Genomic DNA, 15879 nt, shown 5'->3' with positions numbered 1-15879 from the left:
AACTGCACATTTTTTGCATTATGGAGACTGCAGTGTTATGATCAAAGACAAAATAATATATAAAACCAAAATGCTACAGTTCTGCAGCTATGAACGCATTGTAGAACTTTTACTAAGGAAAATGCCAGTATTGCTCAGCATCGTCCAACTTTAATTTGAACTCTTCTATATAGCCCTTTTTAAAGAAAGTTTTCCCCTTTGTTTTAGATTGACTTGCACTTAATAAAAAAAAGTGTGCTCTCCCCTCCTTTTAGCAACCCAGCCCTTACACAAAAAGAGACACACCATATTATAAAAGCTGATAAATTGATGATGCAATTGCCAAATATATACCTCCATGACTTTTTTAAAATGCATTTCAATATAGGCCTAACATATCGTGGTAAAATACTGAGTAGTACGAGTATATATATTAATTGAAATGCAATAAGGTTTTTGACGTTTGGGCGAGTTTTTTTTTTTTGCTTAATTTCTGGGAATTTTTTTTTGACTGGTTTTTATTTGTATATATTAATTGAAATGCAATAAGCGACCGAGTTAATAAGTTTTTATTTGAACAATAATAAATTTCACGTTTTTCCCGGTCTTTAATTTTCCCGCAATATAACTTCGTGTATTTGGCTAAAATCTCCCACAATTCTCATCCTGTGACGTCATCTAGCAAAACAAATTTGGTAACTGCAGTCAGAGAGAGAGAGGATACCACTTGTCGGATTTCGCTCGCCAAGGACCAAACGGATGACTTTACTGGACAGTTTTCCCTATAAAGCGAAGCTGAGCAATACTGGCATCGTCGTCAGAATCAGAAGACGGTGGAACTTCGCCCCCACCGCGTAAAAAGCAGCGAGTCTTGGCCTCTATCATGCAATCGAATGGCTGTCCCCAACACAATGGAGAGTCGAGCATTGCGACGTCGTCTCAACAAAATGGCTCTTGTCCCTCGTTTGCAAATGGCGATTTTCATACCAAATCCTCTCCACGAAAGCCCATGTCACAAACTGACCAAGATATTGTGCGGTTGATCGTCCAGCATTTGAGAGGACTGGGTCTGAAGTAAGAGTCTCCGAATCAAAACAAAGCGATTGTTTTGATTCGTTTGAATAAAAAATAAGAATGTTTCTATTTTAATAATCATGAAACAGTTATTTTAATCAGATGATCTGACTATGTCTTACATGTATTCCATGGATATGGTCAGTATTACGCAATATTTTAACTTGTAATTACATCCTGGGGCTCCCATGGGGTGAATGTGTCAAATCAGCTGATATTGATTGATGGCGCTTTCTGCTGTGCTTAGAAGAAAGAAAAGTGGAAATTGGACTGATTTTTAAATAAAAATTTCGTATCTTTTATTGAAGTTACATCAGTAAATTTTCATAGGATATCAACATTATTTTGACACTAAATGTAAACAAAGAAACCTCTTTATCAATTTGCCACATGTCATGGTGACAAATGTGTAACACAGTGGTTTTTTCTTTTAAAGGTATGTCAAAACAAGATCATTTGAAGTCCTTTTTGTTTACATTTACATAAAGTTAGGATTTGAAGAGAAATAGATTTATTTATAAGAATATATCTATTTTAGAACTTCCTTTGTTGGTTAGAGGAAATGCATAGCACTTCATTATCTCCCCTGAACATAAAAGATAATAAATCTTTTGAAATATATTTTATTTTTAAATAAATCATTTTCCCTTACTATTATAGTCTATGAATTTTTGTATTTTAAGACAAATTTATCATAAACAACAGTGAGTATTTGAAAACTGGAAATAAATGTGCTTATATAAAGGACATTCATATCTCTTCATTGTGACCAAATATGCTGTACTTGAAATCAGAATGCATGAGGGGAAATGAAATTATTAATGCAAAATTTTATTTTGTCGAGCCATACATTTGTCAGGGGCCCATTTTATTAAACATGTCTGTATCCAAACTGTCAGTTGTTATGCAGTTGCATGATCATGTACTAATAATAATTATTAGTGGTTGCACTTGACTATCACTTTAAAGTAACTGTGTTGAGATATATGCTTGCATTCAGTTAGAGAGCATTTATATTGTCTCTCAAGTTTGTGATCATTTTGTAATTTTGGGTCATAGACTTTAAATGGTTTTTTTTCTGAAACATCATGGCATATTGGAGAGATATATATTATATTGATTTTTTGTCTCTCAGACACAAACTTAAACTTTATAGATAGTTACCAAAAACAATATCATGACCCATCATATTTGTATTCCAGTGTTAACATTAAATTCTTAGTACTGTAACACATAAACATGTTATTTTGAAATAAATGATATATGTAGCAATATAACTGTTGGGTTGTAATGTATGAAAAAAAGATGTATTTTACTAATTTAGAGTCTTTGGATAGTATTTCCTTCTGAGAAAGTTTAAGTATCTAAAAGCCCAATTTCTTTTATAAAAGAAATTAAATGGATAATTTAATAAAATATGTCATCATATACACTGTATCATTAAATCTTTTTCTCCCCCATTTCACGTTAGGATAGAGTACTGATATTTTACATTTATTTTTTACACAGTCAGACAGCTGAGCAGCTGATTTCTGAATCCGGATGTATGCTGGAGCACCCCGCTGCAGCCAAACTAAGGTCTCATGTCATGGAGGGAGAATGGGCAAAGGTAACAGGAGAAATTTATAGAATTAAACATCTGTAATGTGCTACCATAGCTGTTTCCTTCTTCCTCTTCCTCTTAACTCTCCAGCTGAAACACTGTGAAAGATATCTTTATTGAACATTGCACAAAAGAGATCTTTCTACTGTTCTGCAATGAGCATTTTGAACAAGCCAGCTACAGAGGGGCTCCAGCCTTGTATATATGCATTGACCTTAAAAATTCCTTCAGTTGAATCTTGGTATATATGCAGGGAGGTTTTAATCTATATATACTCAGATTATTACAACATATTCAACAAAAATTACATTGTAATAACCCCTTCTATGACCAAATAAACTACGTAAAAAAAAAAAAAAAATGAGGCAATGAAAGAAAATGGTGAATTTGTATAATGCAGTGAGGCACCTGGCTAATGATATAGTAGAGCAAGATGCTGATCATTGTGTAAAACACATTTCTAGAGAAAGGAATACGTAAAATAAATTTTAATTCTTTTCTAGGCCGAACAGGACTTGGAGGAGTTGAAAGGTTTAATAGAAAGTTCACACGGAACCTTGGTAAATCATATATTTATTATTTTTATGTATAAATACACATAAATATAGATGGATTTTCATTAGGCATATAGTTTAGATAAGTAAATTTACTGTTTCCCCCAAATTAAAGTCTCTTAATTAATGATATGCAATTTCATTGTATCTGAGAATGCACATATTGCCATTATGCTTGATTCCAAGAAGTGTACATTAATGTATTGTATTGCTTCAGCATTGTTAGGATTTAAAAACTTGTAACCTATATTAAACTTAATCAGATATTCTTTGTTCTAATTTCTTACAGAAAATGCAGTTTCTGATCCTGGAGCAGAAGTATTTAGAACTGCTGGAGAGTGGGAGGGAAATTGACGCTTTGCATTGTCTGCGATATGAACTGACTCCTCTCAAGTTTAACACAGAGCGAGTACACCAGCTGAGCACGTACGTTAAAATATGTCTTCATTGTTTATACATGTATAAGTATAGGAACTGAGCATACAGAGAAACATCTTACATGATTGTAAATGCAACGATGTTAGTACTAATGGGACAAACATTCATTTGTGAGAGATCTTGAATATTATACATGTAGACATGTCTTCTTATATTTGTGAAACTTTGAGTTATTTGATATTTGACCAGGTTCATGATGTGCTGTAATGCTGAAGATTTACGTGAAACAGCAGAGTGGGATGGCAAGGGTGTAGAATCTCGTAGCAAACTGATAGAGAAACTACAGAGTAAGTATATCTTTGTCTTAATTAAATTCATCATTAACTTCAAATTACCATTCCTGCTTAGATTACCGTAAATTAATGTATTGTTGCAAAATTAAAATCATCATCTGTATATTTTGATCTGCGTAATTCAGATTTAAATTCATACATATAATCGTAATGTAAAGCTTTGTTATGTAATGTTGTAGCCTTCCTCCATCTCTGTGATGTTGCCTCTGTTATTTGATTCTTTATAAAATATTGCAGCCTTCCTGCCCCCTCTGTTATTTAAGTCTCTTGTAATGTTGCATCCTTCCTGCCCCCCTCTGTGATGTTTTCTCTGTTATTTATGTCTTTATGTAATGTTTCAGCCTTCCTGCCCCCCTCTGTGATGTTGCCGCCCCGCCGACTCGTCACCCTCCTGAATCAGGCAGTAGAACAACAGAAGGAGAGATGTCCGTACCACAACACAAAGTCTGACAGCAATCTGGAGGCCGTGTCTCTTCTCATAGACCACCTCTGTAGCAGGTTTGTTGGCATTTTGTAAAATTATTTATGGAAATATTGATGAAATTGATTTTAATATGATGAGGATGATTTTACATTCTTTTTATCCTCAACTTCTGTATCAAAAATTGAGATGTACTGTATGTAGATTTCAAGACATACATATATATATGTTCAGTGTACTGGTACATGATGAGCAGAGAAACAATATTTTTTGTCTTTTCAAGCATGAATTCCCATTGGTAAGATGATACCTCCGCAACAGATGATCTTGATTAATTAAACATTTAAATATCACTTGATAACTTCATTTTTCAGAGAGCAGTTTCCTTCCATCACTCTACAGACTCTAAATGACCACTGTGATGAAGTTTGGTTCTGTCGGTTCTCACCGGACGGTACCAAACTGGCCACTGGCTCAAAAGACGGCTCTCTCATCATATGGGAGATTGATTTCGTAAGTCATACATACTGAGTGACATCATATGATCCAATCTCTTTGATTTTATACACTCCTGCTATACTGAATACTTTGAAGGTGAAGCTCTGAATATGGTATGAAGCAATTTTTTCTCCTTTTGTAGAGAAGTGCTTTTATACCAAAGGTTAAAAAATTCAGTTTAAAATTACATCATATCTTGAAGGGAAAACATTTTGAATTCTTGTACTAACATACATTTCAGTCCACCTATGAGCTGAGAAGCAAGAAGACTTTTGAGAACCATGCCTATGGAGTGTCTTATATTGCCTGGAGCCCAGATGGCACACATATTATTGCCTGTGGTCCAGACGATTGTTCTGATCTCTGGTTGTGGAATGTGGAGGTACAAAATTTTGCAAATGTGATTGTACATGTGTGTCTTTTAAACTTTAGATTTTAAATACTTACTCTTTTATATATGTATCAAATGTGGTTAAACTATTTCCAACCATAAAACTTGGAAAAATTGTTGCATTGGAAGAAGATAAATTAACAGATGGAGATTAATTATCAGCTTAACTCTATGTTCTTTAATCCTTGTTCCTGTGTTGTAGACTGGTGATCTGAGAGTCAAGATGAGCCAGTCTCCTGAGGATAGTCTAACTACAGCATCCTGGCATATAGACAGTAAAAAATTTGTAACGGGGGGAATTAGGGGCCAATTTTATCAGTGTGTAAGTATTATCTGTGTGCATAATGTTGCATAATATTCCATGCTAACAACTATTACCGTATTTGGGGGAATATAATACGCACTTTTTTCCTAGAATAAATTTCTTTGAGAAAGGGATGTGTATTTTACATCACAATGGGATTTTGATAAGATTTTCTTTCATGTGAAACACGACTATCATACGTACATACCGTAGTACAGTAAAACTTCTCTAAAGCGGCCAGCTGCTGGACTGAATAAAATGGCCGGACCAGAGGGGTGGCCGGTTTCCCGAGAATCTAACATACTGAAGAATTGCAGAACTAATATGTGACAGATGCTAGAAAAAATATATAATTGGTGTCTGTTATAATTATCTGTCAACATGTTATTAATTATCGGCAGACACGTAATGTATTCTTAAGGTCTAAAAAATAAATTATTATTAGTGAGGATAAATTCGTCATACATGTTGATTTTTATAAAAAGAAATTAAAAAATAAAACAGAAAAAAACAGAAAGTTACTTTATTAACCATAAGCGAAGAAATAAACCAGACCCTTTACCTTAACTGAACTCTATACAGTATACTGCATGTATCTGTGTATCGCTTACGTCATTAAAAAAATTTGTACTTCAGTGAAAAGTAAATAATTAAAACATTTCTGAGCAATTCTTCTGATAATTTAATTAAAAAATGTATATTTTGGTAAACATTTCACTAGTATTTTTTTTACCTTAGCATTATGTAACTGCATCCAATTTTAAGGCCGCTTATGTGTATTTAAAAAGATGATGCAATATGGCGTGCGATAATTTGTTGATTCATTCTGTGATTTAAATTTATTAGTTGCTTGATATTTTATTAATTCAAGTTTAATTTTTTTTTTAATAATAATTATGTACACAACTTAGACCGGCCATTTACATAGTCTGGCATGATGACTACCCTTTCAAGACGGTTGAACAATAGAAAAACCCTATGAGGCCATATTCAGTTTTCACACCTCTGACTTCTAGTGGGTAGGCTATTTTTCACACCTCCGGCCGGTCATTATTACCCATCCGGCCAATGACAGTTAATTTCGTGCAATAAAAAAGTGGCCGGTATGATGAGGGGAAATTTCCCATGTTTCTTAACTTTTGTTCTTGGAAAAGTGGCCGGTGTCCGGTTTTCAGGGGTGGCCGGTTTTATGAGAGTTTATGTGTAAAGAAATGTTAAGAATTTTGCCGGGACTTATAAATTTGGCCGATGTTCAGGGAGAACCGGTTTCCAGGGGGGGCCAGTTTGGAGAAGTTTCACTGTATTACCTTGAGACATATGCAATTTCTTTTGTTTATCGCCATATTTTAAACTTTGGAAAGTTATTGTTGGAAGGTATGCTTGTTAAAAATGTCACTTTCATAATCTTTTGATACTTAAATAACATAAAAAAGCAAGTTAAAAGTAATTTGAGCTGCATGTTGATTGTCTCCAAGTAGGCCGCCATTACCGATGTTATTTTTAGACGTTCACTCATGCCTATGCGACGTGCTTTCGTAATGGTAGTGCATATGCACCTTATCTGCCAGACAAAGTAATAAGTCATTTTTTAATGAAATACAATAAAATAAAAATTTATTTTAGGTTTTAAATAACTCAATGAAAATCTGCTGCAACATAAACACCCCTCCATACGACTCAATGAAAGGAAGCCAATGTTGTGACACACTTGCGCTGGTCAAATGATAATTACCTATCAACACCCCTCCGGGCAATTAATTGTCTACCGACTCCAAAGCAATGTTTTTACAGTTAGAGCACTGATTATTTACTGCCATGTTAATTGCTTTGATTATTTTCTTTGTTAAAAATTTGGTGTCGGTTTATGACCTTTCGTATTTGTGAGCACGTGTTGATTAGGACACATTAAACAATTAAAGGAACACTTGTTAAGTGTAATTTTACCTTATCTTATACTTATCGGCCTCTTGTTTAAATGATTGAGAGTTGACAAATGAAATATGAATTAAGCTAAAACTTCAGTGTTATCATTTATTTGTGCTCTTTAGAAAATAAGATGTCCGCGAAGATTCAGAAGAGGAAAATCGTAGTCTTCTTAAGTAAATAAATACTATGATGTTTCAATTCCGTGTCCTATTAAAGTATTGTAACATAATTTTCAGCATGATTACCTAGAATCAAAATTAAATATTACAACTGTTAAAACTTTTAACAATATCTCATGCTTGTTGAAATAAAATTATTTCATCTAAGAATATGGCGACGCATAATTTCAAAATCACCGTAACTATGCTTAAAATAAAATTCTTTTAATACTTTTACGCAACATTATCTTGTGCTTTGTTGAAATAAATGAATAAATAATTTTCTCCAGATTGCCGCGATATTGAATGTCAGGATTAAGAGAAAGTTATAAAGTGTGTATTTTGAAAAAGGTGTGTTCAGTAAATTTTTGACACTTAATCCTCGCGCCGATTTTCGTAACAAATTACCGCAATTTTCAAAGTTCAGAACATCGCTTGGTAAATTTTTCTGTTGCGTATAATACATCCGAACTTTCCCCAGTTTCAGACTTAAAAATGGGGGGTGCGTATTTTACATCAATGCGTATTATACTCGGCCAAATATGGTAATCTGTTTGAAAGTTACTTTTTAAAAAATTTTCACATTAACTGGTTTTATGTTGATTTCAAACATTACAACTTTCACTTGCATAAAAACAAAACAATTTCCAAAAATACTATTTAACAATTACATGTAAATGAATAAAAACAAATTCATTTAAAAAATTTTGTAAAAATTGTTGTTTATGAGCAACAAAAGTTGACATACATATAATTCTGTTTGTTACAGGATCTTGACGGCAATGTGTTGGATTCCTGGGAAGGTGTGCGTGTACAATGTATAGCCTGCCAGAATGACGGGAAAACAGTCCTCGCTGCCGACACCCATCATCGCGTCAGGGGATATAACTTTGACGAACTTGCAGACTTCAATGTGTAAGACGGTGTTAGAAGTTTTGAATTCATGATCAAATATGAAGAATTACCTCTTACTTCAATTCTCATTATAACACAAGAATATAAAGACACTATATCTTTCAAAACATAATACAAGTAAACTTTCTTTTACTCTAAGAAATGTTTATATTTACTTAGATTTTTGAAGGATGTTGTAATTTCCTTGATTTTTTTTTTTCAGAATACAAGAAGATCATCCAGTCATGTCTTTCACATTAAATGATACAGGAAGATTAATATTACTCAATGTAGCTACTCAGGTATGTACATGAAAAGGTTTTTGACTTTTTGAAGCTATTCAAATGTACTTGCATCTTGCATTGATCCAACAACACAACTATTAATAAGTTTTCCTCTTGGTGTGATTTAGATATATGGATTAAAAATTTTAATGTTCATGAGGGTAGACTATATAGTTTAGTCACTTGCACTGTGAGATATTCAATCAGTTAAAAGCTATCTTTTTTAATGATCAAATTATGAATTGTTTCAATTTTTAGGGTCATAACTGAAATTGAAAGGGTAGAGTGTCCCTTTGTTTCAAAATCTTACAATACCCTTAATTGTCTGCACCATTATTTCAGGGAATTCATTTATGGGACTTGCATGATAGGTGCTTAGTAAGGAAATTTCAAGGGGTTACACAGGGATTTTACACAATACATTCATGTTTTGGAGGACTAAATCAAGACTTCATTGCCAGTGGAAGTGAAGGTTAGTACTAATAAACTTATTGGAGAAAATGAATTGTGTATTAGATACTAGTTCATGAAATGCAGTAAAGTTCATATTTCATTAACTTCATGACTTGGTATGAAAATAAGGTTGAGAATATTAGCATTTTAGGTAGGATTCAAACCAATGGCCTTTATATAGACAGTGGAACTTCACTTTGTCAGTTCCAAGAAGTAAAATTCATTAACAGAACAAGAAAGAAATGTTAAAGTGGACCAACATATGGGTTTATTTGTTTTCTGAAGTCTTTAATAGATGTCCATCTTTTAAGGAGAACTAGTGACATATCATACAGTACTGTAAAATATACAGTGGACCTTCAGATATCCGGACACCAGATATCCGGATGCTTCAGTATCCGACGATTTTTCATCGGAACAAATTTTTTAAAAGTTATTTTGTCTTGTTTAACTGGTAAATCAGATATCCGGATGATTCACATATCCGAACAAATTGACTAGGAACCAAAGCATCCGGATAAATGAGGGTCCACTGTATATTAAAATTGAGGATGTGTAAAAGGAAATCAACTTTAAGTTAATATATAAGTTAATGTACATTTTAAATATTTTCAGATCACAAAGTTTATGTATGGCATCTAAGAAAAGAGGAGCCAATTGCCGTCCTGGAGGGCCATTCTAGGACCGTTAACTGTGTTCACTGGAATCCCAAGCTACCAGGCATGTTGGCCAGTGCCTCAGATGATGGCACGGTTAGGATATGGGGGCCTGCAGAACGATTAGGTAAAAACTTGTAGATATACATTGTATGTATTTATCCTGAATCATCCTTGCTAGAAATGATTTCTTTTAAAAAGTTATGATTTGAAATTATGAAGAAGTTTGCTGTCAGACCTGATTTGATATATGGTTTTTAATAGAACTGTTTTGTAAAATAATTAATTCCCATTGGAATACAACATGGTAAAAATACAATTTGCATGTATAAAGTCACTCATTTACTGAATTAAGCTGGATATATTTAGCAATTAATTCTTTGGACTTTTTAGCTCACCTGAGCCGAAGGCTCAATTGAGCTTTTCTGATCAAAATTTGTCCGTTGTCTGTCGTCGTTGTCGTTGTTGTCGTCGTAAACTTTTCACATTTTCATCTTCTTCTCAAGAACTATAGTTTCAACCAAACTTGGTACAAAGTTTCCTTGGGTGAAGGGGATTCAAGTTTGTTCAAATGAAGGGCCACGCCCTTTTCCAAGGGGAGATAATCATGAATTTGTTAAAAATTTAATGGCATTTTAATAAAATCTTCTTCTCCAGAACCGCTGGGTCAGGAAAAATGAAACTCATGTGAAAGCATCCTCAGGTAGTGTAGATTCAAGTTTTTTCAAATCATGACCCCCTGGGCAAGGGTGGGGCCAAAATGGCCGACCCAAGTTTTACATAGGAATATATAGGAAAAATATTTAAAAATTTTCTTCTCCAGAACCACTGGGCCAGGAAAGATGAAACTCATGTGGAAGCATCCTCAGGTAGTGTAGATTCAAGTTTGTTCAAATCATGACCCCCGGGGCAAGGTTGGGGACAAAATGGCCGACCCAAGTTTTACATAGGAATATATAGGAAAAAATGTTTAAAAAATCTTCTTCTCCAAAACCACTGGGCCAGGAAAGATGGAACTCATGTGGAATCATCCTCAGGTAGTGCAGATTCAATTTTGTTCAAATCATGACCCCAGGGCAAGGGTGGGGCCAAAATGGCCGACCCAACTTTTACATAGGAATATAAAGGAAAAATCTCTTAAAAATCTTCTTCTCCAGAACCACTGGGCCAGGAAAAATGAAACTCATGTGGCATTATCCTCAGGTAGTGTAGATTCAAATTTGTTCAAATCATGACCCCCGGGGCAAGGGTGGGGCCAAAATGGCCGACCCAACTTTTACATAGGAATATATAGGAAAAAATGTTTAAAAAATCTTCTTCTCCAGAACCACTAGGCCAGGAAAGATGAAACTCATGTGGAAGCATCCTCAGGTAGTGTAGATTCAAGTTTGTTCAAATCATGATCCCCGGGAAAAGGTGGGGCCAAAATGGCCAACCCTAGTTTTACATAGGAATGTATAGGAAAAATCTTTAAAAATCTTCTTCTCAAGAACCACTAGGACGGGAAAGATGAAACTCATTTGGAATCATCCTCAGGTAGTGTAGATTCAAGTTTGTTCAAATCATGATCCCCGGGGCAAGGGTGGGGCCAGAATGGCCGACCCAACTTTTACATAGGAATATATAAGAAAAATCTTTAAAAAATCCTTCTCAAGAACCACTGGGCCAGGAAAGATGAAACCCATGTGGAATCATCCTCAGGTAGTGCAGATTCAAGTTTGTTAAAAAGATGCCCCCCGGGGCTAGGATGGGGCCAAAATGGCCGACCCAAGTTTTACATAGGGATATATAGGGAAACCTTTTAAAATCTTCTTTTCAAGTACTTCAAAGAATTGATTAGTGATTTTTATATGGAATCATCCTCAGGTAGTGTAGATTCTCGTTTGTTCAAATGATGAACACCTGGAGGGGGGGGGTAAATTCAAGCCCGATGTGCTCAGGTGAGCGCTGTGGCCCCTGGGCCTCTTGTTATGAAATGAATACCAAGGGCTGACAAATAGATTTGTGAAGACCTTGTCCTACCATAAAAGCACTTACCCTTGGGTGGCAAGCAGCAGTATTTGTTCAGCCCCAGAACATCATTCCATTATAATTTGAAATCAGACAGAAGTGTTTTGTTTTTGTTGTAAGTGATAAGGTAATTTTGATTTTCCTGTAGGCAATGGATGCGAGTCAGGCAGGAGTACCCCTGTATAACAGTGGCTGATATGTAAGGATTCCAATACTACTCCAGGATCTCACTGCCATAATGTGTTGATGGAACCTTGGTTGTGGACAAAGAAACCTTGCAAGTCCAGGATCAATTACAGGGAAGCAAAGAATAGAAAAGAATAGAGAAATCCAGTTTTATACAGACTGGGTAACATAGAAAAGGAACTTTGCCTGTTGGCTTCAAGAGGGCTGACAGTGTGTCAGGATGTTCTGATTAACAGACAAGCAAACCTGAAGAAAATAATTTCGTTGGTACATTTCTAATTTTAGAAGAAAAAAACAAATGGAAAATTGTATTCATAGGTTAAGTGAAATTTTAGATTTTTCTTTTCTAAAAGATTTTTTTTCATAAACTGCAAAAAAGTGTCATTCATTCTTACGAATTCTAGAAAATTATTAGTCAAGGTAATTATAATTCAACAGTTGGATAAAACTGTAATATTTATAGGATTTTTTTTTTTTGTTTAATATAACCAAAAGAAAGATCTGCTTCATTATTTCTGAACAACAAAGATCCTGTAAGGTTCCCATGGTAACACATTTTATTCATTCCTAGAACAATGAAGTAAATATTTGTCAGTATTCTTCAAGTCTTGAAATCGTCACATTGTGATGAACAGTGGATTGATTTCAGTCAATACTGAACATATTTATATATCATTTTAACATTATTTTTAACTTTTTCTAGTTTCATTTTTTGGCGTATATTTCTCATCTGCACTCCACATAAAAAGTTAGAAGACATTTTGTTCTAGTCAAAATTAAAATATTAAATTACAATGAACTGTTTTTCCCACTACTTACACATTGATTACATAGCAATTCTCTCTTTGTTTTTTGTTTCTCCAGTGTTAATCGGAATGTTTATGCTATCACCCAGAAATCTATGGACTTCCTTCTTTTTTGTAGTGTTTTTGTTAATTACAATCCTTAGATGCAAATCTTGTTTTTTTTAGCAGCATTCATTATGCAGGTGATTCAGAATAGTTTGTTTTCATCTCTGTAGACAAAAAAGTTCTAAAACAGATCTTTAGAATGGGAAAAAAAGAAAAACAAATATTTTATCATTTTTCTGATTGCTTGATTTGATATTAAGTTGCTGCAGTGTTAAACGTCCATCATCTTTCACCATCATTTTTTACCTATACAACATACCGGTAATTCTATCCATTACTTCATTAGTGTGATGATTAGGTATGCTCAGTTAACAGATCAGAATATTAAAAACATCTTAACTGCTGTGTCAGTGCCATACACTTAAATACACTAAAAGAGTAACTGAAACCAGTATGTCTTGTCTTGCAAAGTTCTGTGTATAGAAGAATTCTTTTTACCATTTTTATGAAATTTTATATTTAGAATCATGTGCTATTGTGTGGATATTTGGAGCTAAAACACACAGACTTTTGTGATTTTTCTTATGCTGTGTCTTTCATGTTAAAAAAGTTTGACTATGGATCATTGGAAGATTAGATTATATTTGCCATTGACTACTCTTGATTAAGAGGTTTATTTGCAGGAGGTAAGATTTTTAAATGCAACAGTTTAAGATTTATTTCTACTTTCATGGAAGGGAAAAAAAAAAACAGTTGAGTGTCTCTTTACAAAACTGCATTGGAATATGTCTTGAACTATGGAAGAAAGTGCATTAATACTCTAAAAGCATGAAATATTTTGAGCTATCTGTTTTGAAACTAGTCTATTTTTGGGTGTGGGTGGGAGTGGTTGGGGCAAGCTAGTAAGAGGTACATCTCTAAAGGTTTGTCACCCTGTACAGGCGAAGGGTGGATGGTGGGTGGGGGGGGGGGGGGGGGGGGTATTTTACATTGTGTATAAAATGACGTCCATTTCTTCAACAATAGTTAAATTGCCAATTGGTAGATTTGGAGATAGGGGTTTCCTGTAAGTCCACTTGTTTTCATTAAAATGTCTCATAATGTGGATGCAATACATAAGTTAGGCAAGCTTTTAGTTACCAGGTGATTTCTAGAATAAATTTCATTTGAACTTCATTTTTTACATTGTACTTTGTAATTTGATCTGTATTTACATACAAAACAGAATTTCAAGTTTGAGCTTTTTTTCATCACTTTTCATTTTGTTCCTTTGTTTGAAAATAAGTCTGATTTCTGAGTTTGAATATTTTTAATAGTTTGTGTAATTAGTGTTCAGTTGAATTGTTTGTATGAAAAAAAAAAAATCATACACATCTTAATGTGTGAATGTCTTTTTAATTTATAATCATTCCATGTATCAAGATTATAGGTTTTTGTAGCTTTTGATTATGTTTCATTTGCTCTAATTATTTTTGTAAGTGTATTTATGGAGTTTTGGTGAAGTTGATGTTAAGTATATATGAGGTATTCATGTCTTATTTTCAATTTTGCATGTTATGATATTTAAGTAGATTAGCAGTATGTCCATTATAGATCTTGTGTGATGGGTAAAAGTTGGGGGATCCAAGATTTCCAAATCTATGAACTCTGTGTGTCAATTCTTTTCTTGGGAGGATCATGTTTCTGTATATTAATATAATATTTAGGTATCGTACAGAATATATGAAATACCTGTATCAACATAATGAAATGAGCAAAATTATTGTGAATAGACAGCGCAAAAAAGAATGAAACTATTTTCTCTTCATACACTGCAGAGTGCTTGAATACATGTACCAACATAGAATTTAAACCTCTTTATTTAGTGCTTTTATTAATTTTTATCAAAAGAAACCATTATTAAGTTCTTTTTGAGTGTAACCCTGTATTTTAAACATCAGTTTCTAAGGGGGTGAAATTTGTAATGAACACTGTCTTTGGGTTTTTTTTGTTGAGATAATTTAGGATTGTATTTTCTTTTATTACACATGTACAGTACTACCAAAATATCTGTTTCTGATCTTTGACTATGAATTAGGTAATGAATCATTGGTGTTAATGTTCTTTCTTAGTTTATCATTTTGGTCTGGCCACAACAATTTTTTACCCACTTAAATTATTTATCAGTACTTGCAATTAAATCATATCATGTTTAACACTTTTTTTAATTAATTAATGTAGTATGATCATTTACGAAAGTTGATATAGTCAAAAACATAGTTGACCTCCAAGACAGTCAAAACTGCCACATAATAACCACACATGTAGTTAGTTTTGTTTTGCTAATATTCCATTAGAGTTAGGAATTCACTTGTATTATGTTTTTATGAAGGTGTTAAGGTGTAATACAGCTTCTAAAATTCAAGTTCATGTATGGTACATGTTATTCATAACCCAATTATAGCACACAATGTCCATAATTTTTATGTGCTTTCACTATGTACCACAAAATAAGATAGGAAACTCTATGGATGCATGCTAAACATGCCATGTACATGTATTTGTGTTTTTATTTTTGAAATGAATTGCATGGTAATAATCGGCCTGTTTTGTTTGAAAAAGAATCCTCCTGAATATACCATTTGAAAACCCAAAGCATTTTTTTGCTAGTAGCATAGAAAAAGGGAGTGTACATGAGGATACATTTATCGAGTGTTTATAATTGATCACTGTGTTGTAAATGAACCCCACCCCTCCTTTGAAGTATCATAATGCAATGAGAATATTATTTACTGTGTAATTGAAACAAATGTTCTGTCATGGTTTGACCAAAGAGATGCAGAGTGTTAAAGTGTGTTTTATAAAATCTTAATCTAGAGTCTGTTCTGCTTTGAAGGTAAATTACAATGTAACAGATCATAATGAGT

At 33.6% G+C, this 15879-nt stretch overlaps 1 protein-coding gene across 1 annotated transcript; it reads left to right on the top strand.

Moving 5' to 3' along the window:
* The first annotated feature begins 657 nt into the window (after positions 1-657).
* LOC134265027 (WD repeat-containing protein 26-like) lies at positions 658-13919 on the top strand. The gene is made up of 14 exons (XM_062747277.1): positions 658-1053; positions 2563-2662; positions 3160-3216; positions 3500-3636; positions 3838-3935; positions 4283-4439; positions 4737-4875; positions 5102-5242; positions 5454-5573; positions 8409-8554; positions 8757-8835; positions 9160-9289; positions 9886-10053; positions 12085-13919. The coding sequence occupies exons 1-14, from the start codon at positions 863-865 to the stop codon at positions 12120-12122; spliced, it is 1701 nt and encodes a 566-aa protein (XP_062603261.1). The 5' UTR covers positions 658-862; the 3' UTR covers positions 12123-13919.
* Positions 13920-15879: the final 1960 nt, after the last annotated feature.

The sequence above is a fragment of the Saccostrea cucullata genome, unplaced genomic scaffold (genome assembly GCF_032062105.1).
Source record: "Saccostrea cucullata isolate Sc308-1 unplaced genomic scaffold, CSIRO_AGI_Scuc_v1 ctg357, whole genome shotgun sequence".
NCBI classification, from domain to species: Eukaryota; Metazoa; Mollusca; class Bivalvia; order Ostreida; family Ostreidae; genus Saccostrea; species Saccostrea cuccullata.
The sequence above is the reverse complement of the archived record's forward strand: the minus strand, read 5'-3'. Positions and strand labels throughout refer to the sequence as shown.